The 25,434-nt window shown below is 38.9% G+C and overlaps 1 protein-coding gene across 7 annotated transcripts in view; it reads left to right on the forward strand.

Annotated features, from left to right (window-relative positions):
* The window catches only part of LOC131946592 (furin-1), a 96,253-nt gene that overhangs the window by 45,483 nt on the left and 25,336 nt on the right, over nt 1-25,434 (forward strand). For all 7 annotated transcript variants that reach the window (XM_059307469.1, XM_059307470.1, XM_059307464.1 and 4 more), the window contains 4 exons: nt 6,697-6,773; nt 14,706-14,794; nt 22,223-22,395; nt 23,146-23,358. In XM_059307469.1, the coding sequence (XP_059163452.1) occupies nt 6,697-6,773; nt 14,706-14,794; nt 22,223-22,395; nt 23,146-23,358 (552 nt within the window). The remainder of the gene's footprint in view (nt 1-6,696; nt 6,774-14,705; nt 14,795-22,222; nt 22,396-23,145; nt 23,359-25,434) is intronic.

Here is a 25,434-nt window from a genome sequence, read left to right on the forward strand (position 1 = left end):
GACTCTCTAAAGTCTTAAAGACTCAGACATCGTTTCTTTACTTGACTCTCTAAAGTCTTAAAGACAGACATCGTTTCTTTACTTGACTCTCTAAAGTCTTAAAGACAGACATCGTTTCTTTACTTGACTCTCTAGACTCAGACATAGTTTCTTTACTTGACTCTCTAAAGTCTTAAAGACAGACATCGTTTCTTTACTTGACTCTCTAGACTCAAACATAGTTTCTTTACTTGACTCTCTAAAGTCTTAAAGACAGACATCGTTTCTTTACTTGACTCTCTAGACTCAGACATAGTTTCTTTACTTGACTCTCTAAAGTCTTAAAGACAGACATCGTTTCTTTACTTGACTCTCTAGACTCAAACATAGTTTCTTTACTTGACTCTCTAAAGTCTTAAAGACACAGACATCGTTTCTTTACTTGACTCTCTAAAGTCTTAAAGACTCAGACATCGTTTCTTTACTTGACTCTCTAGACTCAAACATAGTTTCTTTACTTGACTCTCTAAAGTCTTAAAGACTCAGACATCGTTTCTTTACTTGACTCTCTAAAGTCTTAAAGACTCAGACATCGTTTCTTTACTTGACTCTCTAAAGTCTTAAAGACAGACATCGTTTCTTTACTTGACTCTCTAAAGTCTTAGAGACAGACATCGTTTCTTTACTTGACTCTCTAGACTCAGACATAGTTTCTTTACTTGACTCTCTAAAGTCTTAAAGACAGACATCGTTTCTTTACTTGACTCTCTAGACTCAAACATAGTTTCTTTACTTGACTCTCTAAAGTCTTAAAGACAGACATCGTTTCTTTACTTGACTCTCTAGACTCAAACATAGTTTCTTTACTTGACTCTCTAAAGTCTTAAAGACAGACATCGTTTCTTTACTTGACTCTCTAAAGTCTTAAAGACTCAGACATCGTTTCTTTACTTGACTCTCTAGACTCAAACATAGTTTCTTTACTTGACTCTCTAAAGTCTTAAAGACAGACATCGTTTCTTGACTTGACTCTCTAGACTCAGACATCGTTTCTTTACTTGACTCTCTAAAGTCTTAAAGACTCAGACATCGTTTCTTTACTTGACTCTCTAAAGTCTTAAAGACTCAGACATCGTTTCTTGACTTGACTCTCTAGACTCAGACATCGTTTCTTTACTTGACTCTCTAAAGTCTTAAAGACTCAGACATCGTTTCTTTACTTGACTCTCTAGACTCAGACATCGTTTCTTTACTTGACTCTCTAAAGTCTTAAAGACAGACATCGTTTCTTTACCTGACTCTCTAAAGTCTTAAAGACTCAGACATCGTTTCTTGACTTGACTCTCTAAAGTCTTAAAGACAGACATCGTTTCTTTACCTGACTCTCTAAAGTCTTAAAGACTCAGACATCGTTTCTTGACTTGACTGGTTACTATAACAGCATCTCACGCCTCAGTTGCCTAACCAGCGTAGGCTAAAATACACCTTTGGCACAAGTCCAAACCTCACTCTGCTTCCACAACTCGCTGTAGTGGATATCATGCTTTTAAATCTACTCAACATGCTTTTATCTTATAAAACCAATGTACTCAAAGCTGTTCGTTTTAAAACAAAGCAAAAGATAATTATGATATAGGTTTCCATAGTTTCCAATATTTCATGTAGGTTTTACATCACATACTTTGATAGCAAACACCGTTACAATCATAATTACAGAATATGGTACCCCAATTAATAATATTATTAATGGTAATTAGTAAACAAAGGTAGGCCTAATCGATACGCCTGGAATAATTTCACTATTTAACCCTTTATTTACGGAATTAGGTTCCGAATGACATTTTTTCTTAAACAATGTGATATCATATTGCTTTTGGCACATTTAAAGCATATGTCGAAGGAAATTTTGATTCATAAATTTTTAAGGGCCCAAACATATATTGGTACTTATAAGTACCGTCAGGAATGTAGGACATTTTTTCCAAAAATTAAAAAAAATACAAAACAGGAAAAAACTAAACAACTTATCAACTAATAAAATGGCAATCATTATAACAATCATTTTTTGTTATTTTCACACATAAACCCAGCACAAAAGTATATTTTTACTGGATTTTCTATCGGAACATATCTTAGACCTCAAACACAGCAAAAGGTGCAGACATGTCATGCTCCCTCATTCCTTATTCCTGATACATTCTGGTCTGTCGTCTTTTTGGTGTGGCAACAGTTGCCGGACTGAACCTGCTTTTGCTGGAGGCTTCCAATAGCCATTACAATGAGCCGCATAAACAAATATTTTGAAAACGAAATCGTAGTCATTCAGTACACTACTAGTAATACTAGTATAATTGTAGCCTACTAAAATGTTATGTCAAGTCTACACTACAGTGTAAAGTTCATAAATAGAAGTGAGCTCAATGTGTTTGGATTAGCCGTAGTGGTCTACTGTTTTGAGTTTACTGATTCAAAATTACAAAACGATCTATACTACATGTAGATGTATGGACTATTACTAGTCTACATGTATACATTACGTACATGCTAGCTATTGTAGGCAAGACAGTTTTTGCAACAAATATAACTTACAAATCTTACTTCTAGAACTAGACTTTGGTATACAAATAACGTATACTAAACCTAGTAAACGAGCCTGCAACTGCCACCTCTATTCTTGTTTTTCTTTTACTACTAGAACTCTGCAATTAATCACAACATTTCTGAGGAAAACCCTATGCTTACCTTCTTATAAATGCATAAATATATATTTTTTAAATACATTTCGATAATTAATTATGAAATAATATTTATGTCACTCCAAATCGAAAATCTGCAATTTCCAAGAAATCCTAAAAAAATGTCCATGTGCCCTGACGGTACTTATAAGTCCACTTGTAAACATCGATCTATTACTAAGACAATTTGATAAAAATTGTAAAACTAGAAGCTAAATACATTGACTTGACTATTAAGGATGCCAATAAAAAATATTCGGTGTTGAAAACTTGAAGAATAAGGTAAAACAAAGGGAAATCAGGAACACATGTGAGATATGTACAGAACGATTGTAAACTACCGTTACAGGTAGAGATTGAAGGTGGCGCCACACCAGAAATTTTCAAAAAACATCGATCCCTCCACCTATCTGTGACTCAAGGGAGATCATACTGTCAATTACATTAATAATTTTTAAAATTCGTCTTAAATTAAAAATAGTACAGGCGCTTAATTAAAGTGGTACTTATAAGTACCGTCAGTAGATAAAGGGTTAATTTGACGAATGTAAAAAGAATACTTGATTGACTGAAGATTGCACTATCAAGTTAAAGGCTAAAATGGTGGCAAAACGGCTTCGATCTGCCTTGAAATCGCATTTTTATTGTGAAGTATGGCGCTAGGTTAAATAACATTTGACGTCACATTTTTATCGGTGGGTAGGTTTTGTGAAAAAAGGTGACGTCGTTCGATCTATGTTGAAGGGAGGTAACTTTCTAAAGTAATTATTTAAAATCAAATATTTTTATTACTAAATGTAGCATTCGTTTGAGTAAGAATTTCAATACACAATAAATATGTATCCCAATACAATTGTAGAAATGAACTTTAAAATTAATGTAATATAATTTATTTTTTTTAATCAAGGGAGCCTCTGTAGTCATAATTACATTGCGACGATAAGTTAGCGAATATTTTGCTTCGTTTCTTTAAACTGGCATTGCTGCTTAAAGTTATTCTTTAGCATTCTACATAACATCTAATCATAAAAATAACCATTCGAATGCTTAGGTCTAATTTAAATTAAACTTGGACATATAAATAAACCATTTTTAGCGAATTAAAGTGGATATCGGAGGAAAATAGGCTTACTACATTACTATTTTAAATCTGTATCAGTCTTCACAAGCCGGTGATGAAGTCTGTAATGCTAGAGCGAATAAGTAGGCTATGCAAATTGACGATGTCTGATACATTTTATCATAAATTAACTAAACAAAATAAAAATAAAATATAATCAATCAAAATGACCAAGCTTAATGGTACGTTCAAAATATTGAGTAGACATCGTAAAAATTTCATAGGAACTTATTTTATAAGTTTGCATCAATGTATTATTCACTTAATCGGTTTAAATCACGTAGATGAGATATAAACGGTCTATTGGGCAGGTGACGCTTAGTTTATGTTTCCGTAGCCTTGGCTAGTGGAGATATAGTGTGATAAGTTCCGCGCCCTAGGATCTCGACGAGATATTTTTGTTATATCCGTTAAGTAAAGAAGAAGGAAATATCTTGGTTATTAACGATTCAAATATTAATTTTACGTTTAAAATGTTGGTATTAAATTAGCAATGGTGCAAAGTTTAGTACTAGTTTAATTATTACATAGCCTATTTAAAGGGTAGGATTTTAAGCATATCTTTTTTTTTTATAAACTTAAGCGAAGCTAGGCAGCATGCTTAGTATATTTATAATTTTAAAAAGTATATTATTAACCAAAGCTGATGTGTTAATGAATTTTGAAATTAAATTAGTTATTATTTTTCACTCCTTGATAGAAACTGTTCAGACTCGAATAACTTTACATTTCATCCAATAATGCTCCATCGGAAGTGACCGATGCGTTCCGACTTTTTATTATGAGTTCTTAAAGTGTAAAGGTCAGGCACCTCAAACTCCCCGAAGCACGGCACCGTTGTTACAGTGACATTCATGTATATTTGATTAGGCCTCCTGCCCTCGCTACCTGTGAGCTAACACTCAGTACGCCAGCATCTGGTGGGGCTCTTATTAAATGACTCATTCACAATTCAAACGAGCACACCAAATCGTGCTTCCACTTACTAGAATTACTAAAAAGCTTCGTACTGTGTTCATATTAAAGTAAGCTAGAAAATAATACTGTACGTTGAGTACACAATCTGTGGGTAGACCGGACAGCACATATGGCTGTAGGGTAGACTGGACAGCCCATATGGCTGTAGAGTAGACTGGACAGCCCATATGGCTGTAGGGTAGACTGGACAGCCCATATGGCTGTAGAGTAGACTGGACAGCCCATATGGCTGAAGGGTAGACTGGACAGTTCTTATGGCTGTAGGGTAAACTGGACAGCCCATATGGCTGTAGGGTAGACTCGACATCCCATATGGCTGTAGGGTAGACTGGACAGCCTATATAGCTGTAGGGTAGAATGGACAGCCCATATGGCTGAAGGGTAGACTGGACAGTTCTTATGGCTGTAGGGTAAACTGGACAGCCTATATAGCTGAAGGGTAGACTGGACAGTTCTTATGGCTGTAGGGTAAACTGGACAGCCTATATAGCTGTAGGGTAGACTGGACAGCCCATATGGCTGTAGAGTAGACTGGACAGCCCATATGGCTGTAGGGTAGACTGGACAGTTCTTATGGCTGTAGGGTAGACTGGACAGTTCTTATGGCTGTAGGGTAGACTGGACAGTTCTTATGGCTGTAGGGTAGACTGGACAGTTCTTATGGCTGTAGGGTAGACTGGACAGTTCTTATGGCTGTAGGGTAGACTGGACAGTTCTTATGGCTGTAGGGTAGACTGGACAGTTCTTATGGCTGTAGGGTAGACTGGACAGTTCTTATGGCTGTAGGGTAAACTGGACAGCCCATATGGCTGTAGAGTAGACTGGACAATTCTTATGGCTGTAGGGTAAACTGGACAGCCTATATAGCTGTAGGGTAGAATGGACAGTCCATATGGCTGAAGGGTAGACTGGACAGTTCTTATGGCTGTAGGGTAAACTGGACAGCCTATATAGCTGTAGGGTAGACTGGACAGTTCTTATGGCTGTAGGGTAAACTGGACAGCCCATATGGCTGTAGGGTAGACTGGACAGTTCTTATGGCTGTAGGGTAAACTGGACAGCCCATATGGCTGTAGGGTAGACTGGACAGTTCTTATGGCTGTAGGGTAAACTGGACAGCCCATATGGCTGTAGGGTAGACTGGACAGCCCATATGGCTGTAGGGTAGACTGGACAGCCCATATTGCTGTAGGGTAGACTGGACAGCCCATATGGCTGTAGGGTAGACTGGACAGCCCATATGGCTGTAGGGTAGACTCGACAGTTCTTATGGCTGTAGGGTAGACTTGACAGTTATCATGGCTGTAGGGTAAACTGGACAGCCTATATAGCTGTAGGGTAGAATGGACAGTCCATATGGCTGTAGGGTAGACTGGACAGTTCGTATGGCTGTAGGGTAAACTGGACAGCCCATATGGCTGTAGGGTAGACTGGACAGTCCATATGGCTGTAGAGTACATCAGCTGTATAAGGCCCACTTGATTAGCCGAGTGTACTTTACACAACGTGATCCTACTAGCAGCTTCTAATGAATGTATCTAGTCTAGGTAATAGAAATTGATTTTACTAGCGGCTTCTAATGAATGTATCTAGTCTAGGTAATAAAAATTGATTTTACTAGCGGCTTCTAATGAATGTATCTAGTCTAGGTAATAGAAATTGATTTTACTAGCGGCTTCTAATGAATGTATCTAGTCTAGGTAATAAAAATTGATTTTACTAGCGGCTTCTAATGAATGTATCTAGTCTAGGTAATAGAAATTGATTTTACTAGCGGCTTCTAATGATTTAAACTGTTTCTGTATGTGACCAGTTTTTCTTATCTCCATCAATTGACAGCAATGTATCAGTTATGAAAAGCTTATGACGTGTTTTATTTTCCAGGATGCAAATGCCAGCTTCGACGTGAACGGCCACGATCCAGACCCCCAGCCTCGATACGATTTTTCCAACGAGAATAGGTAAACCTGCTTTTGATTTATAACTAAGTCCATTCTTATTGCAACGTGTTCTCAACAGCTTTAAGTTTGATTCTGTCCGACATTTCTCTAGCTAGTTCACCTTCCGGGCCGCTAGGTGCAGTTTCTTTGTACATTGCCCTCAGACTGTTCTGTTAGGTGAGTTCACAAGAAACACTAGCTACACAAATCATGTGTTGAATGGCCCAGTCAAAGTACTAAGGTTAAGATAGAACTTATTTGGTCAGAGTCTGTCAAAGTACTAAGGTTAAGATAGACCTTATTTAGTCAGAGTCTGTCAAAGTACTAAGGTTAAGATAGACCTTATTTGGTCAGAGTCTGTCAAAGTACTAAGGTTAAGATAGACCTTATTTGGTCAGAGTCTGTCAAAGTACTAAGGTTAAGATAGACCTTATTTGGTCAGAGTCTGTCAAAGTACTAAGGTTAAGATAGAAATAGACCTTATTTGGTCAGAGTCTGTCAAAGTACTAAGGTTAAGATAGGCCTTATTTGGTCAGTCTGTTAAGGTTAAGTTAGAAATAGACGTTAATGGTCAGAGTTAATTTGTAGATCGATCAACATGAATTTTTTATCTGAGTGTATTGTTTCAGTCATTATAAACTCTAACTAATAATGTGTCATTCAACGATACTACTAAATCCAGTGACACAAACACAACTTACACGCCGAAACAATCAGATTGTATGGATAGTTTTTAAAAGCTAGTTTGAAAGTGAACATCTTTCAATATTCATTTAATTTTTTTTTTCGTAGCACCTATGTGTTGCTAGTAAATCCCCGTAAATAAAAGCACACTTGTTCTGCTAGCCAATCCCCGTAAATAAAAGCACACTTGTTCCGCTAGCCAAATCCCCGTAAATAAAAGCACACTTGTTCTGCTAGCCAATCCCCGTAAATAAAAGCACATTTGTTCTGCTAGCCAATCCCCGTAAATAAAAGCACACTTGTTCTGCTAGCCAATCCCCGTAAATAAAAGCACATTTGTTCTGCTAGCCAATCCCCGTAAATAAAAGCACACTTGTTCTGCTAGCCAATCCCCGTAAATAAAAGCACATTTGTTCTGCTAGCCAATCCCCGTAAATAAAAGCACACTTGTTCTGCTAGCCAATCCCCGTAAATAAAAGCACATTTGTTCTGCTAGCCAATCCCCGTAAATAAAAGCACACTTGTTCTGCTAGCCAATCCCCGTAAATAAAAGCACACTTGTTCTGCTAGCCAATCCCCGTAAATAAAAGCACATTTGTTCTGCTAGCCAATCCCCGTAAATAAAAGCACACTTGTTCTGCTAGCCAATCCCCGTAAATAAAAGCACACTTGTTCTGCTAGCCAATCCCCGTAAATAAAAGCACATTTGTTCTGCTAGCCAATCCCCGTAAATAAAAGCACATTTGTTCTGCTAGCCAATCCCCGTAAATAAAAGCACACTTGTTCTGCTAGCCAATCCCCGTAAATAAAAGCACACTTGTTCTGCTAGCCAATCCCTGTAAATAAAAGCACATTTGTTCTGCTAGCCAATCCCCGTAAATAAAGACAAATGCTGGAAGACTACAACACTTAATACATGTTTTGAAAATTAACTCAGACCACATATCGTTTGTACCTTAATTGTGTAGTGATAGGGTTATTGGGTTCTTTTAACGTCAATTGTTCACAAAATTTCTTGACCGGCTGGGTGTTAAATTTGTAAAAAATATGATTCTATAATTGATTACAGGAAGAAATGTATTGGTTTCCTTTGTCTGAGTATTTCTTTGATTGATTACAGGAAGAAATGTATTTGTTTCCTTTGTCTGAGTATTTCTTTGATTGATTACAGGAAGAAATGTATTTGTTTCCTTTGAGTATTTCTTTGATTGATTACAGGAAGAAATGTATTTGTTTCCTTTGAGTATTTCTTTGATTGATTACAGGAAGAAATGTATTTGTTTCCTTTGAGTATTTCTTTGATTGATTACAGGAAGAAATGTATTTGTTTCCTTTGAGTATTTCTTTGATTGATTACAGGAAGAAATGTATTTGTTTCCTTTGAGTATTTCTTTGATTGATTACAGGAAGAAATGTATTTGTTTCCTTTGAGTATTTCTTTGATTGATTATAACGTTTACGGCTGCTGACGCCTGGGTCGGTTGAACATTGAATTGTGCTTCTTTTCATACGTCCACATTCCGTCTCTCAGTTTCTTATTGTCAGAATGGTCATATTTTCTGTTGGAAGCATCAGTGTTGTTTTATTTTACTTGCATAAAGCTAGCATCTAGCTATTTTTTGAGTGAGTTAAGACGTGTGTCTTGAACAACTGGCTACTTTAGGACGAATAGCTTGAGCAACTAGCTAGGACGTGTAGCTTGAGCAACTGGCTACTTTAGGACGTGTAGCTTGAGCAACTGGCTACTTTAGGACGTGTAACTTGAGCAACTGGCTACTTTAGGAAGTGTAACTTGAACAACTGGCTAGGACGTGTAGCTTGAGCAACTGGCTACTTTAGGACGTGTAACTTGAGCAACTGGCTACTTTAGGAAGTGTAACTTGAGCAACTGTCTACTTTAGGGCGTGTAGCTTAAACAACTGGCTACTTTAGGACGTGTAACTTGAACAACTAGCTACTTTAGGACGTGTAACTTGAGCAACTGGCTACTTTAGATCGTGTAGCTTGAGCAACTGGCTACTTTAGGACGTGTAACTTGAACAACTGGCTACTTTAGGACGTGTAACTTGAGCAACTGGCTAGGTCGTGTAGCTTGAGCAACTGGCTACTTTAGGACGTGTAACTTGAACAACTAGCTAGGACGTGTAACTTGAGCAACTGGCTACTTTAGGACGTGTAACTTGAACAACTAGCTACAGTATCTAGCTGGTTATTGGGCACGTTGGGGCCAGCTGTAAATATCGAACCAAGTCTGGGATGCCAAGTATGGTCGTGGTTTCATTGATCTTTCAATAACAAGTCGCATTTAGATAGATAGAGCAAAGATGGCCGTGTTAGGAGATAGAAGTGAAAACTCAGTAGAGTGCTACACTGCTTCTCTGTTCGCCCTTATTTCACGTTCTGAGCAGGTCTCAATAGCTTGACTAGTCTAACCTACAATCTGATCCTCATTCTAAAAAAACACACATGGAAATTTTTCTTTAAAAAATTTTTGTTGTTGTTTTTTTGTTTGCCTTTTGAGGAAAATGTTTCCCCCAATCTTTTTAGAGTGTAATTGCCCCTGGAAATACATGGAGATTCCTTTTGTCTTTTTGTATGAAACATATTTCAGAAATTGAAATACCTATTTTTACATTGTCAGTTACATAGCTGCTTTGCCTAAATTATGCTAGAGTTACTGCTCATTTGTAAAGAAGGAACTCAAAGGACGAGAACTCTTCCCGTTTCTTTCAGTCACAACAAGTGTTCCGCAAAGCCATTTTTAAAAATGTAACTCGACATGAATAAGCCACAATTTTTTCTTATTCTTTTAACCCAAATGCGTACGTGGAGTACCAGTTTCTTTAGACTCTCGTTGTCTTTGCTGTTTTTTTCTAGGCTGTCGTATCTATGCTATCATTAACAATATATACTGGGCCAAACTATTCTATTAAATCACGTTACGTCATCTCTAACACTAAATATCATAACGTCATTTCTAAAATTATTTAACATTACGTCATCTCTAAAACTAAATATAAAACGTCATTTCTAAAATTATTTAACATTACGTCATCTTTAAAACAAAATATCATAACGTCATTTCTAAAATTATTTAACATTACGTCATCTCTAAAACTAAATATCATAACGTCATCTCTAAAATTTATTATTATCATATCTTCATATCTAAAGTTTAATTTTAGAGATGACTTAAAGATGATATTTAAGTTAATGATTTTATAACATCATCTCTAAAATTAAATATCATTACGCCATCTCTAAAATTAAACATTATAACATCATCTCTAAAATTAAATATCTTAAGCTAGGTACACGATATTTCGTATATATGTATAAGATCTCATATTTAATTACTTTCAATTTTTGAGTGACTTCCGATAACCGGAAGTGGTACTTTACTTTTTAAATACCCATAATTTGAGAACCGTTTCGGTTAGATAAACGAAATTTAATACATAGATATAAGAACCTATTCTCTTGATTCTTTTCAAAATTTAAGTGATTGTCGTTGACCGGAATTAGTACTTTACGCTATTTCCTATTTCTCAAAATACAAAGACTATGGTAATTTTACATAACTTTTGGTGCGCAGTTCTTTTTTCAACGCGATGCTATTCTATTTCAAGTGTATATAATAGATCACATTAGTAATCAATTAGATAATAGTTCAATTAGTGCTATATAATGGGGTACTTCGCACCATTTTCGATTAATCAAACACCTTCACAATTTGATGATTTTAAATGTTGTTTTCATAAAGCATAGTCCAAGAAATGTTCACTTTAATGTGTTTTAAAAAAAAATACGACCTGTTTAGTCACACACTTCAATATTTCTCCAGCCCGATTGCACTGAAACTACCATACCCCTTACAGTTATAAAAGAATAGACTAGAAAGTTTCGGAGAGATCACTCCTGCTCTATTTTATATACAAGCAGTCGAGCAAACGATTTATTAGCTTTGAGTTACGAGCATAGTTGGAGGTTCGAGGAATCGGATCTGTGTCTTTCACTCTTCATGGAGAAGAAATACTATGAAAAAATTGCAACTGATCATGCATCGCATCTATTAAATTACACTTGTCTTACTTATTTCCTCAACTTTCTGAAAGGAAAGAAGAAAAAATATCTTAGGAACAGGTTGTTTTGTTTTTTATACGGTCTGCAGGTGAAAGTGAGCGTGGCGAAATAGGTGAAATCTAGTCTCGAAAATAATACATTTTCAAGCATTTAAGCTCAACTGAGAAGTTTTATTCAGGTTAGGTATAAAGTGTAGCATAAAGAGTATGCCTATAAAGAGTAAGTGAAAGAAATATCCGAAAGAGTTTACAATTAGGAGTGTAGTAGAGAGTATGTGAACAAAGTAAAGTTCCTTCTCCATTTACCTCCACCTATCTCCTCCACCTTTTACCTCGCGTTTTTGTTTGCGTTTGTTTAAGTTTGTTTGCGTTAGTATTTTCTTTTGTGTTTGTATGTGTGTTTGCGTTGTGTTTTTGTTTGTGTGTTCTCTTGTGTTTGTATTTGTGTTTGCGTTGTATTTGTGTTTGCGTGTTGCATTTGCATTTTCTTTTGTGTTTGCGCGTTTGTTTGAGTTTGAGTTTGCATTTGTTTTTTCTTTTGTGTTTGCGTTGTGTTGGTTGTTCGGTTTTGTTCTCTTCCCAAGTTGGTACATTTAAAAAAGATTCACCTTGGCGAAGCACGGATACACACTAGTATAAGTATAATCAAGGAAGTTTAGGGGAGATCACTCCCATTTTATTTTAAATTGTGTTTAATTACCGAAAAAAACTAAAACGTCAAATCCATCCACTCTTTTTTAAAGCCCGAAAAAAAGAACAGTTAAGATTTTATAACCATATTAATTTTGATAGCACCGTGCATGATTTTTAAAAATATTTAATGGGCCTCTCCAAAAACGTCGCGGCTATTCTCGGTTCTGGTCCATTGTGCCAGAACGCCACGAGCTTGGGTGCATCAATGTTTATGGACCGACCTCACATGCAAGTTACTAACGTTCAGGCCGAGATTTATTTGGTGATTAGGTTAAGACCACAGAAAAAGTCTACTTGGCACTGACTGTTAAACATGGCACTAGTTAGGTACGTCGGCACATATATCTAGGGTGCCATTAAGCTCAAGCTACCTGTGCTGACACGCGATGTGTGCGCTGTTAGCAAAAGTTCTCATATCAAATTTAAACTCAAAACATTTTAATGCACATTTCTCAAGAACATTCCAAGTATCAACAACTAGCCTACTTCGTTAGATCCAAAGTTACACTCGAGCAGCGCACTCTTGTTATAAGCTTTTATTTAGTTCACAACGTATACTTGTTGGTGGCTTGTGACAAATCTTGGTTTAAGTATTGAAATTATACTTGGGCAGCATTTAGAAAGCACACCAGAGTGATGACTTGAATGGTGAAATTATACTTGGGCCGTGTATTAACCCACTTTGTTGGACCACACATCAACATGTTAACCCGCTTTGTTGGAGCACACATCGGCATGTTAACCCGCTTTGTTGGACCACACATCGGCATGTTAACCCGCTTTGTTAAACCACACATCGGCATGTTAACCCGCTTTGTTGGACCACACATCGGCATGTTAACCCGCTTTGTTGGACCACACATCGGCATGTTAACCCGCTTTGTTGGACCACACATCGGCATGTTAACCCGCTTTGTTGGACCACACATCGGCATGTTAACCCGCTTTGTTGGAGCACACATCGGCATGTTAACCCGCTTTGTTGGACCACACATCAACATGTTAACCCGCTTTGTTGGACCACACATCGGCATGTTAACCCGCTTTGTTGGACCACACATCGGCATGTTAACCCGCTTTGTTGGACCACACATCGGCATGTTAACCCGCTTTGTTGGACCACACATCGGCATGTTAACCCGCTTTGTTGGACCATACATCGGCATGTTGATACCTGTCTACACTCCCTGTCTGAGCCTCGTTGGTCCATCTAGGTTACCTGCACGTACTCGCTGCTTTCCCCAATTAAAAAAAAAATCAACAAACTAAAATATTTATATATATATATTTCTCTTTACATTATAGACGCTCTCATAAGTGTATGGTCGATTGCGTCTAAGATAAATTAAATCTGAAACTTAATTCAGTTCGAGACCTTATTTTGTCTAACATCGTGGATGGGTTGAAGAAATGTGGCCTCAGTAATCTAAGCTCACACTTTCAGCAATGGGTCGTGCTAAAACCGAATGACCATGTTTTTATTAAAAACTGAATTAGCTTCATGTAAACTAATTTCAAATGTAACCACAAAAGTCTCTCGTCAGACTAGTTTTCAGATAGATGATTGCATTTTTCACAACTGAAAAACATACATCTCCGAACTGAGGAATGGCACGAAATGTTTCAATTTTTAAATAGAAAAGGTTTACACATTACTAGGATTCGCCTACCTCCCCCACCCCACCCTCTCATATTTTGAAGGTGTAATGAACTTGGTTATCACCCGGTGCTAAATCTGGCTATCTGCTGGCGCCTACATTTCTTCCTTCCTCTCTACATTTGATAAGTAACGCCTACCTGATAGTATTTTACTCGAGATTAAGTCAGCTTCAACTGGAGTTCGAAGATCGCGGCGTGTTCAAAATTTTAACTTGCTACCTTGTCGGGTTTTTACCAAATGAAATAAAAAAAGAATTGCTTTTTTTTGTACCTTTTCCGATATAGCTAGAATAACAATATATCATTATATTTTGCTCCATTACTTTGTTTAAGAAAAAGATAATCTTCTTGTCCCCAATACTATTTTACTGGCTTAAAAAAACATACTTTTGTTTTCTTAATTATCAAATACAATTTAAGGAAAACATACGAATTTTTATTCCGATCAAACTATTTCTCTCGTAGGAAAAACAACTAGACTCTACATGATCTGTAGTTTGAAAGATAGGCAAACGTTCTAACCGCTTCCATGACCTACTGCTCTTCTTAAAATAGTCTAATATGGATGCCCATACAGCTCATTTAAATAGTTTTGCACTAAGCAAATTTAAAAGAAATTGCTTCTTCTAATTATTAATTAAATACGGCACACTAAAGCATGTCATAGCTTTAAAAAGGAATTTATTCAAAATAATAATATAAATTTAAAAACAAAACATTCCAAATAAAACGACCACGGGAAACCATTACTTATCAAACTTTCGTATTTCATATGCTTTTGACCGACTTGCCAGATAGGCAGTGAAAGATGACGTATGTATTTGTGTTGTTACAGGCATGGCACCAGATGTGCAGGAGAAGTGGCCGCTCAAGCTGACAATAATATCTGCAGTGTTGGAGTGGCTTATAACGCTAGGATTGGAGGTAATGTAACTAATTACAGGTTCAACACCACCAATACATATTTAGAATAGTGTAGAATATAACTATCAGCATACATTGGATGGTAGGCCATTACAACCAAACCGGAACTCTCTGCCTCCTATTGATTTGTTAACAAGGGAAGGTAAAGCCAACACACATTATTCAATGACCACACAGGCTTTTTGTTGTTCTTTGTTTTCTTTTGGGGTGGGCGGTATAATGGGTTGATAAATGATTTGGGGAGGTCGTAATGGGTTGATAAATGATTTGGGGAGGTCGTAATGGGTTGATAAATGAGTTGGGGAGGTCGTAATGGGTTGATAAATGAGTTGGGTAATGGGTTGATAAATGATTTGGGGAGGTCGTAATGGGTTAATAAATGATTTGGGGAGGTCGTAATGGGTTGATAAATGATTTGGGGAGGTCGTGATGGGTTGATAAATGAGTTGGAGAGGTCGTAATGGGTTGATACATGAGTTGAGGGGTTGGTGTAGGAAAATCAAATAGCTGAAAGACAGGTGTATGGGAGAAAAGAAAAGTCACTTGATGCTGGGTCGAATAGATCCGTGACCATCATAAAAGATGGATAGCAGGTAATAACACTAAAAGATGTTGGACCCCAGATGCAAAGCAGTTCATATTTAGTACGGTCCAGGGCAATGGTTGCAGTGTATTGATTCCATCAAGCATTTGTTTCAGGGCTTTGGTCTAAGGGCTTTAAACTATCGGGCATTTGTCGCTGGGCATAGATTTCATCGGGCATTTGTCTAAGGGCTTTAAAATATCGGGCATTTGTCGCTGGGCATAGATTTCATCGGGCATTTGTCTAAGGGCTTTAAAATATCGGGTATTTGTCGCTGGGCATTGATTTCATCGGGCATTTGTCTAAGGGCTTTAAACTATCGGGAATTTGTCGCTGGGCATAGATTTCATCGGGCATTGGTCTAAGGGCTTTAAACTATCGGGCATTTGTCGCTGGGCATAGATTTCATCGGGCATTGGTCTAAGGGCTTTAAAATATCGGGCATTTGTCGCTGGGCATTGATTTCATCGGGCATTGGGCTAAGGGCTTTAAACTATCGGGCATTTGTCGCTGGGCATAGATTTCATCGGGCATTGGTCTTAGGGCTTTAAACTATCGGGAATTTGTCGCTGAGCATAGATTTCATCGGGCATTGGTCTAAGGGCTTTAAAATATCGGGCATTTGTCGCTGGGCATTGATTTCATCGGGCATTGGTCTAAGGGCTTTAAAATATGGGGCATTCGGCAACACAGCTGTCCACACATCCAAATGTTATAACATCATTAACACAGCTGTCCACACATCCAAATGTTATAACATCATTAACACAGCTGTCCACACATTCAAATGTTATATCAGTAACACAGCTGTCCACACATCCAAATGTTACAACATCAGTAACACAGCTGTCCACACATCCAAATGTTACAACATCAGTAACACAGCTGTCCACACAAAATGTCCACACATCCAAATGTTACATCAGTAACACAGCTGTCCACACATCCAAATGTTACAACATCAGTAACACAGCTGTCCACACATTCAAATGTTATATCATTAACACAGCTGTCCACACATTCAAATGTTACAACATCAGTAACACAGCTGTCCACACAAGCTGTCCACACATTCAAATGTTACAACATCAGTAACACAGCTGTCCACACATCCAAATGTTACAACATCAGTAATACAGCTGTCCACACATCCAAATGTTATATCATTAACACAGCTGTCCACACATTCAAATGTTACAACATCAGTAACACAGCTGTCCACACATCCAAATGTTACAACATCAGTAACACAGCTGTCCACACATCCAAATGTTACAACATCATTAACACAGCTGTCCACACATTCAAATGTTACAACATCAGTAACACAGCTGTCCACACAAGCTGTCCACACATTCAAATGTTACAACATCAGTAACACAGCTGTCCACACATCCAAATGTTACAACATCAGTAATACAGCTGTCCACACATCCAAATGTTATATCATTAACACAGCTGTCCACACATTCAAATGTTACAACATCAGTAACACAGCTGTCCACACATTCAAATGTTACAACATCAGTAACACAGCTGTCCACACATCCAAATGTTACAACATCATTAACACAGCTGTCCACACATTCAAATGTTACAACATCAGTAACACAGCTGTCCACACAAGCTGTCCACACATCCAAATGTTACAACATCAGTAACACAGCTGTCCACACATTCAAATGTTACAACATCAGTAACACAGCTGTCCACACAAGCTGTCCACACATCCAAATGTTACATCAGTAACACAGCTGTCCACACATCCAAATGTTACAACATCAGTAACACAGCTGTCCACACATTCAAATGTTACAACATCAGTAACACAGCTGTCCACACAAGCTGTCCACACATCCAAATGTTACATCAGTAACACAGCTGTCCACACATCCAAATGTTACAACATCAGTAACACAGCTGTCCACACATTCAAATGTTACAACATCAGTAACACAGCTGTCCACACATTCAAATGTTACAACATCAGTAACACAGCTGTCCACACAAGCTGTCCACACATCCAAATGTTATATCATTAACACAGCTGTCCACACATCCAAATGTTACAACATCAGTAACACAGCTGTCCACACATCCAAATGTTACAACATCAGTAACACAGCTGTCCACACAAAATGTCCACACATCCAAATGTTACATCAGTAACACAGCTGTCCACACATCCAAATGTTACAACATCAGTAACACAGCTGTCCACACATCCAAATGTTACAACATCAGTAACACAGCTGTCCACACAAAATGTCCACACATCCAAATGTTACATCAGTAACACAGCTGTCCACACATCCAAATGTTACAACATCAGTAACACAGCTGTCCACACATCCAAATGTTACATCAGTAACACAGCTGTCCACACATCCAAATGTTACAACATCAGTAACACAGCTGTCCACACATCCAAATGTTACAACATCAGTAATACAGCTGTCCACACATTCAAATGTTACAACATCAGTAACACAGCTGTCCACACATTCAAATGTTACAACATCAGTAACACAGCTGTCCACACATTCAAATGTTACAACATCAGTAACACAGCTGTCCACACATCCAAATTTTATATCATTAACACAGCTGTCCACACATCCAAATGTTACAACATCAGTAATACAGCTGTACACACATCTCAATGTTATATCAGCAATATCTCTCCCCATTCCCTCTTTCCCCCCTCCCCCTGAATTAACATTGTAGTAGTATATTTGGGTTCATGCAACATGCAATATGTGGTATTTAAGTCTCAGATGTGAGGTCAACATAATGCAGTCTGAGAGTTGGTGAAATCTGATAGTGTTTATGATTCGATGGCCCTCACTCATACTTTGATTGCTCCCATTCATGCTGTATGCTGGCCCTCACCCATGCTTCACAACAGCCCCCACACTTGCTTCATGATGGCCCCCACATTAGCTTCATGATGGCCCCCACCCTTGTTTCATGATGGCCCCCACACTTGCTTCATGATGGCCCCCACACTTGCTTCATGATGGCCCCCATACTTGTTTCATGATGGCCCCCACACTTGCTTCATGATGGCCCCCACACTTGCTTCATGATGGCCTTCACACTTGCTTCATGATGGCCCCCACACATGCTTCATGATGGCCCCCACTCTTGTTTCATGATGGCCCCCACACTTGCTTCATGATGGCCCCCACACATGCTTCATGATGGCCCCCACACTTGTTTCATGCTTTATAATGGCCCCTACCATGCTTTATGATGGCCCCCACACTTGTTTCATGCTTTATGATGGCCCCCAACCATGCTTTATGATGGCCCCCACACTTGTTTCATGCTTTATGATGGCCCCCAACCATGCTTTATGATGGCCCCCAACCATGCTTTATGATGGCCCCCAACCATGCTTTATGATGGCCCCCAACCATGCTTTATGATGGCCCCCAACCATGCTTTATGATGGCCCCCAACCATGCTTTATGATGGCCCCCAACCATGCTTTATGATGGCCCCCAACCATGCTTTATGATGGCCCCCACACTTGTTTCATGCTTTATAATGGCCCCTACCATGCTTTATGATGGCCCCCACACTTGTTTCATGCTTTATGATGGCCCCCTACCATGCTTTATGATGGCCCCCAACCATGCTTTATGATGGCCCCAACCATGCTTTATGATGGCCCCCACACTTGTTTCATGCTTTATGATGGCCCCCTACCATGCTTTATGATGGCCCCCAACCATGCTTTATGATGGCCCCCAACCATGCTTTATGATGGCCCCCAACCATGCTTTATGATGGCCCCAAACCAAGCTTTATGATGGCCCCCAACCATGCTTTATGATGGCCCCCAACCATGCTTTATGATGGCCCCCAACCATGCTTTATGATGGCCCCCAACCATGCTTTATGATGGCCCCCAACCATGCTTTATGATGGCCCCCAACCATGCTTTATGATGGCCCCCAACCATGCTTTATGATGGCCCCCACACTTGTTTCATGCTTTATGATGGCCCCCTACCATGCTTTATGATGGCCCCCACACTTGTTTCATGCTTTATGATGGCCCCCAACCATGCTTTATGATGGCCCCCACACTTGTTTCATGCTTTATGATGGCCCCCAACCATGCTTTATGATGGCCCCCAACCATGCTTTATGATGGCCCCCAACCATGCTTTATGATAGCCGTCACCAATACTTAATGATGGCCCTCACCAATTCTTTATAATGGCGTCTTAGCCAAGATTACTGTGACCCACCTCACTTCTCACTAAATGGGATATGTTGTTCAATGGATTTGTAAAAGACAATAGTAAAAACTTTCACTTTATATGTAAAACTCTTTTAATCTACTTTTAATCTCAGTGTGAGGGAAGTGTGTATAGTGAGAGGAAGAGTAGCCATGTCCTCTCCTAGACTGGTTGTACTTTATGTGCTTGTCCTGCCTCATCCCTCCCTCCACCAATGTAAAATTGATAAGGCCCAAGCCATCTCCACTGTGTAATCAGATAGCACACCACAATTTTTTCTCTCCCCCACCAGGCCAATGTTTTCTCAGCTTTGTTGATTCCAGTTGTTGTTGTTGTTTTTTTTAAATATAGGCTTGGAGCTTCTTAACATTTTTTTTTCTTTTGTAATACTTACCATGACATTAATCCTGTAACATTGGAGCTATGCTGTTGTAACAGGCCTACACAAAACATGGGCTAAGACCTCACATTAACCCTGTAACATTGGAGCTATGCTGTTGTAACAGGCCTACACAAAACATGGGCTAAGACCTCACATTAACCCTGTAACATTGGAGCTATGCTGTTGTAACAGGCCTACACAAAACATGGGCTAAGACCTTACATTAACCCTGTAACATTGGAGCTATGCTGTTGTAACAGGCCTACACAAAACATGGGCTAAGACCTTACATTAACACTGTAACATTGGAGCTATGCTGTTGTAAGAGGCAAACAAAAAACATGGGCTAAGACCTCACATTAATCCTGTAACTTTGGAGCTATGCTGTTGTTGGTTTTTATAATCCACTAAGTAGTTAAAAATTTGGGATTTTGTAAATTGAAATAGAAATTGTTGATATATATAATGTTGATCAAGGTTGATTAATATTTAATTGATGATATATATAATCTTGATCAGGGTTGATTAATATTTCAAAAAGAAATTTGCAGTTTAGGTAAATGTGATATATTTTTTTTTTAAATAAATTTTTATCTGATGATGGGCTGATGTTTTATATCGTTTTATTTAGACCAGAGGTCTCCAAACTTTTCAGCCTGAGGGCCGCATTCACTATCAAATATTAGTTCGGGGGCCAGTTTCTTCAAAACATCTCTTTCCCCCCCCCCCCCCCCCCCCCCCCGAAAAACGTGTACCGCCCCCCTCCCCTTAACGAAATATAATTTATATAGAAATATATACAATTTTCAAGTGCCCCCCCCCCCCCCCCCGAGGAAAAAGTCTGAAAGAAATACTGTTGGTGACCAAAATCACACTCGAGATCCAAGTTTGCTCTCAAATTGTTCTTCACGTACATCAATCTTGAAAATATTTGTTCACACAGGTATCTTGTTCCAAAATTTGAAAGGTACTTTGATGCAAAAGTTTTAATATTAGGAAAATCTTCCTTCTGCAAAAACTTATAAAAACCTACCCGCCCTTCTTTGAACGTGTCTCTAATGACCCCCAGCTGCAGTTCATTTTTGCAACTGGCCACATTTGCTTCAAATGGGTTCTGAAACAGTCTCACTTTTTTCTGCCTTTAAATCCAAGTCAGAAGACCGCTACTGAAACTGCAGCTTGAAGTCTTTGATGATCTCGTATGCAAAGACCTTGCACTACTGAGAGTAAGTTGTTGGCTTGTACTTGTTCTAAAAACATGACAAGTTTGGATCTGAAAGCCTTTAGGTGATTGTATAGATAAGAAACTAAATTTCCATCTTGTAGTTTTAGGTTCAGTAAATTTAAATGACTAGTTATGTTTGCAGCAGAGGTCAATTTCTATACCCACTCTTCATCAGACATTAAGTACATCAGCTTGTGGCTTGCCTTTACTTTCAAGGAAGTCACCTATTTCCTTTATTAACTTAAATACTCTGCTCAGAAAAATTTCTCGCAAATTAGCCCTCGTACTGCTGTGAAATATGGTAAATCTTGCGATTCTGTTTCTATCTTTTAACATGTCTTTGAACTGTCTATATTCTCTCCGGTAACAGTGCCATACATTCTATGTAGGGAAGCCAGCTCTTGTGTTATGCTTATGTCTTCATCCACACCTCTAATAAACATAAGCAGTTGAGATGTGGAACAGCTGTCCAGCAACTGATCCATTACAATTAAAAAATTGCCAAATTTGCTTGCATTTTCCCTAATTGAGGCACGATGTTTTCACCGATGCCTGCAACACGGCGGGCAATGGTATTTGCACCCAAAGCTACATTTTCAAATTGTATTGAATTTTCTGGGAATAGCTTCTCAGCCACCTCTAACAAACATTTATTCCGTGGACAAAAAGATTGCCGCGGGCCGGATGAGAGGACCTCGCGGGCCGTAGTTTGGAGACCCCTGATTTAGACTATTTGATGATTTCATAATGTTTTACTTATTTCATTTTGGCTATGATGACTCCATGTTATACTTATTTCTATTGGCTATGGATAACTCCATAATCGCATATTTAAAAAAATACATTTTACCATTTGAAATACTATTATTACTTTCAATTATTTATGTTTTTTATCAACTTAAAAACCCTCTAAATGAGATTAATATTGCCTCATCCCTCTTGATTTGTATGCACCAGCAAGTCTTAAATCTGATCAAACTCCTCAGGGGTGAGAATGTTGGATGGTGATGTAACAGACTCGGTGGAAGCTCAGTCTCTGAGTTTAAATCCACAACATATCCACATTTATAGTGCAAGCTGGGGTCCGGATGATGACGGGAGAACTGTGGATGGACCAGCTACATTAGCTAGAAAAGCATTTTATGATGGCATTACCAAGGTGAGGACATGCACATTGTTTAACACACTTAGAAAACAACTAAGATATGATTTATGTTATACTGTTCTATTAAAATGCCTCCTTAATGGGGTAAATGTTAGGTAATTTCTGTTGAGATGCCTCATTAATGGGGCATATGTTGAGATAATGTCTATTAAGAGGCCTCATTAATGGGGCGTATGTTGAGATAATGTCTATTAAGAGGCCTCATTAATGGGACATATGTTGAGATAATGTCTATTAAGAGGCCTCATTAATGGGGCGTATGTTGAGATAATGTCTATTAAGAGGCCTCATTAATGGGGCGTATGTTGAGATAATGTCTATTAAGAGGCCTCATTAATGGGGCATATGTTGAGATAATGTCTATTAAGAGGCCTCATTAATGGGGCATATGTTGAGATAATGTCTATTAAGAGGCCTCATTAATGGGGCGTATGTTGAGATAATGTCTATTAAGAGGCCTCATTAATGGGGCATATGTTGAGATAATGTCTATTAAGAGGCCTCATTAATGGGGCATATGTTGAGATAATGTCTATTAAGAGGCCTCATTAATGGGGCGTATGTTGAGATAATGTCTATTAAGAGGCCTCATTAATGGGGCGTATGTTGAGATAATGTCTATTAAGAGGCCTCATTAATGGGGCATATGTTGAGATAATGTCTATTAAGAGGCCTCATTAATGGGGCATATGTTGAGATAATGTCTATTAAGATGCTTTATGAATGCTACATGTGTTTATTCAGGGTCGTGGAGGCTTGGGTTCAATCTTTGTGTGGGCCAGTGGTAATGGTGGACGTGATTTTGATAACTGCAACTGTGATGGCTACACCAACAGCATTTACACCTTGTCCATAAGCAGTGTGACTGAGAAGGGTGACATACCTTGGTATTCTGAAGCCTGTTCTTCAACTCTGGCTACCACCTACAGCAGTGGCTCTGGAGTAGAGAAACAGATTGTAAATGTTTTTTCAGTTCAACTTTAACTTTTTAATTTTCACACAATTCATATATATATATATATATATATATATATATATATATATATATATATATATATATATATATATATATATATATATATATATATATATATATATATATATATATATATATATATATATATATATATATATATATATATATATATATATATGGATGCGTGTGTGTGTGTACTTGCGTGTACTTCACCACGGTGAATCTTTTTTAAATGTACCAACTTGGGAACAGAACAAAACCAAGCATAAACGCTAACACAAACTCAAACACAACGCAAACGCCAAAAAAACACACAAATGCAGCACTCAAACACTAATGCAAATGCAACACACAAACGCAAACAAAAATACAAACACAAAATAAATGCAAACACAGGCTCAAACGCTTTATCAAATGGCTTTATAACCCTTGTCCCGACTTAAATGATCCAAAGGGCAGTCACCGCAGTGTGTTCTACCTCTCTATTGCGGTAGTGTGGGTGAACCCTTGTCCCGACTTAAATGATCCAAAGGGCAGTCACCGCAGTGTGTTCTACCTCTCTATTGCGGTAGTGTGGGTGAACCCTTGTCCTGACTTATATGATCCAAGGGGCAGTCGCCGAAGTGTGTTCTACCTCTCTATTGCGGTAGTGTGGGTGAACCCTTGTCCTGACTTATATGATCCAAGGGGCAGTCGCCGAAGTGTGTTCTACCTCTCTATTGCGGTAGTGTGGGTGAACCCTTGTCCTGACTTATATGATCCAAGAAACATATGGCAGGCATTGTTTACATTTCAGATAACTCAGTTTTATAAAACAAGATCACGCGTCTAAGAACATAGGACTGGTAACTCTTTGATGAAACCCTCTTAAAATATTGCCTCAGACTTTCTTATGAGAAAGTGGCAACACATAGGGACGTGCACGCTAGCTTTATATATATTTTCATTTAGTCCTGGTGGGGGTAGACTCACTTCTGGGACAGTACCCCCTAAAGAGATGTCTGAGAGAAACTTTGCCCATAGCTAGTGTTCTGTTGGGTTTCCCCACAGCTTCTTAAGCAACTGGGGTAAGTTAATGTCCTTCCAACACAAGGACCAGGGGTGCAAACTGTACGGGGATGTGCGATCTCACTGTACGGGGATGTGCGATCTCACTGTACGGGGATGTGCGATCTCACTGTACGGGGATGTGCGATCTCACTGTACGGGGATGTGCGATCTCACTGTACGGGGATGTGCGATCTCACTGTACGGGGATGTGCGATCTCACTGTACGGGGATGTGCTATCTCACTGTACGGGGATGTGCGATCTCACTGTACGGGGATGTGCTATCTCACTGTACGGGGATGTGCTATCTCACTGTACGGGGATGTGCTATCTCACTGTACGGGGATGTGCTATCTCACTGTATGGGGATGTGCTATCTCACTGTACGGGGATGTGCTATCTCACTGTACGGGGATGTGCGATCTCACTGTACGGGGATGTGCTATCTCACTGTACGGGGATGTGCTATCTCACTGTACGGGGATGTGCTATCTCACTGTACGGGGATGTGCGATCTCACTGTACGGGGATGTACGATCTCACTGTACGGGGATGTGCTATCTCACTGTACGGGGATGTGCAATCTCACTGTACGGGGATGTGCTATCTCACTGTACGGGGATGTGCGATCTCACTGTACGGGGATGTACGATCTCACTGTACTGGGATGTGCTATCTCACTGTACGGGGATGTGCTATCTCACTGTATGGGGATGTGCTATCTCACTGTACGGGGATGTACGATCTCACTGTACGGGGATGTACGATCTCACTGTACAGGGATGTGCTATCTCACTGTACGGGGATGTGCTATCTCACTGTACGGGGATGTACGATCTCACTGTACTGGGATGTGCTATCTCACTGTACGGGGATGTGCTATCTCACTGTATGGGGATGTGCTATCTCACTGTACGGGGATGTACGATCTCACTGTACGGGGATGTACGATCTCACTGTACGGGGATGTGCTATCTCACTGTACGGGGATGTACGATCTCACTGTAC

This window comes from Physella acuta, unplaced genomic scaffold (assembly GCF_028476545.2).
Source record: "Physella acuta isolate Inbredline_101_S28 unplaced genomic scaffold, ASM2847654v3 ptg000565l, whole genome shotgun sequence".
NCBI lineage: Eukaryota > Metazoa > Mollusca > Gastropoda > Physidae > Physella > Physella acuta.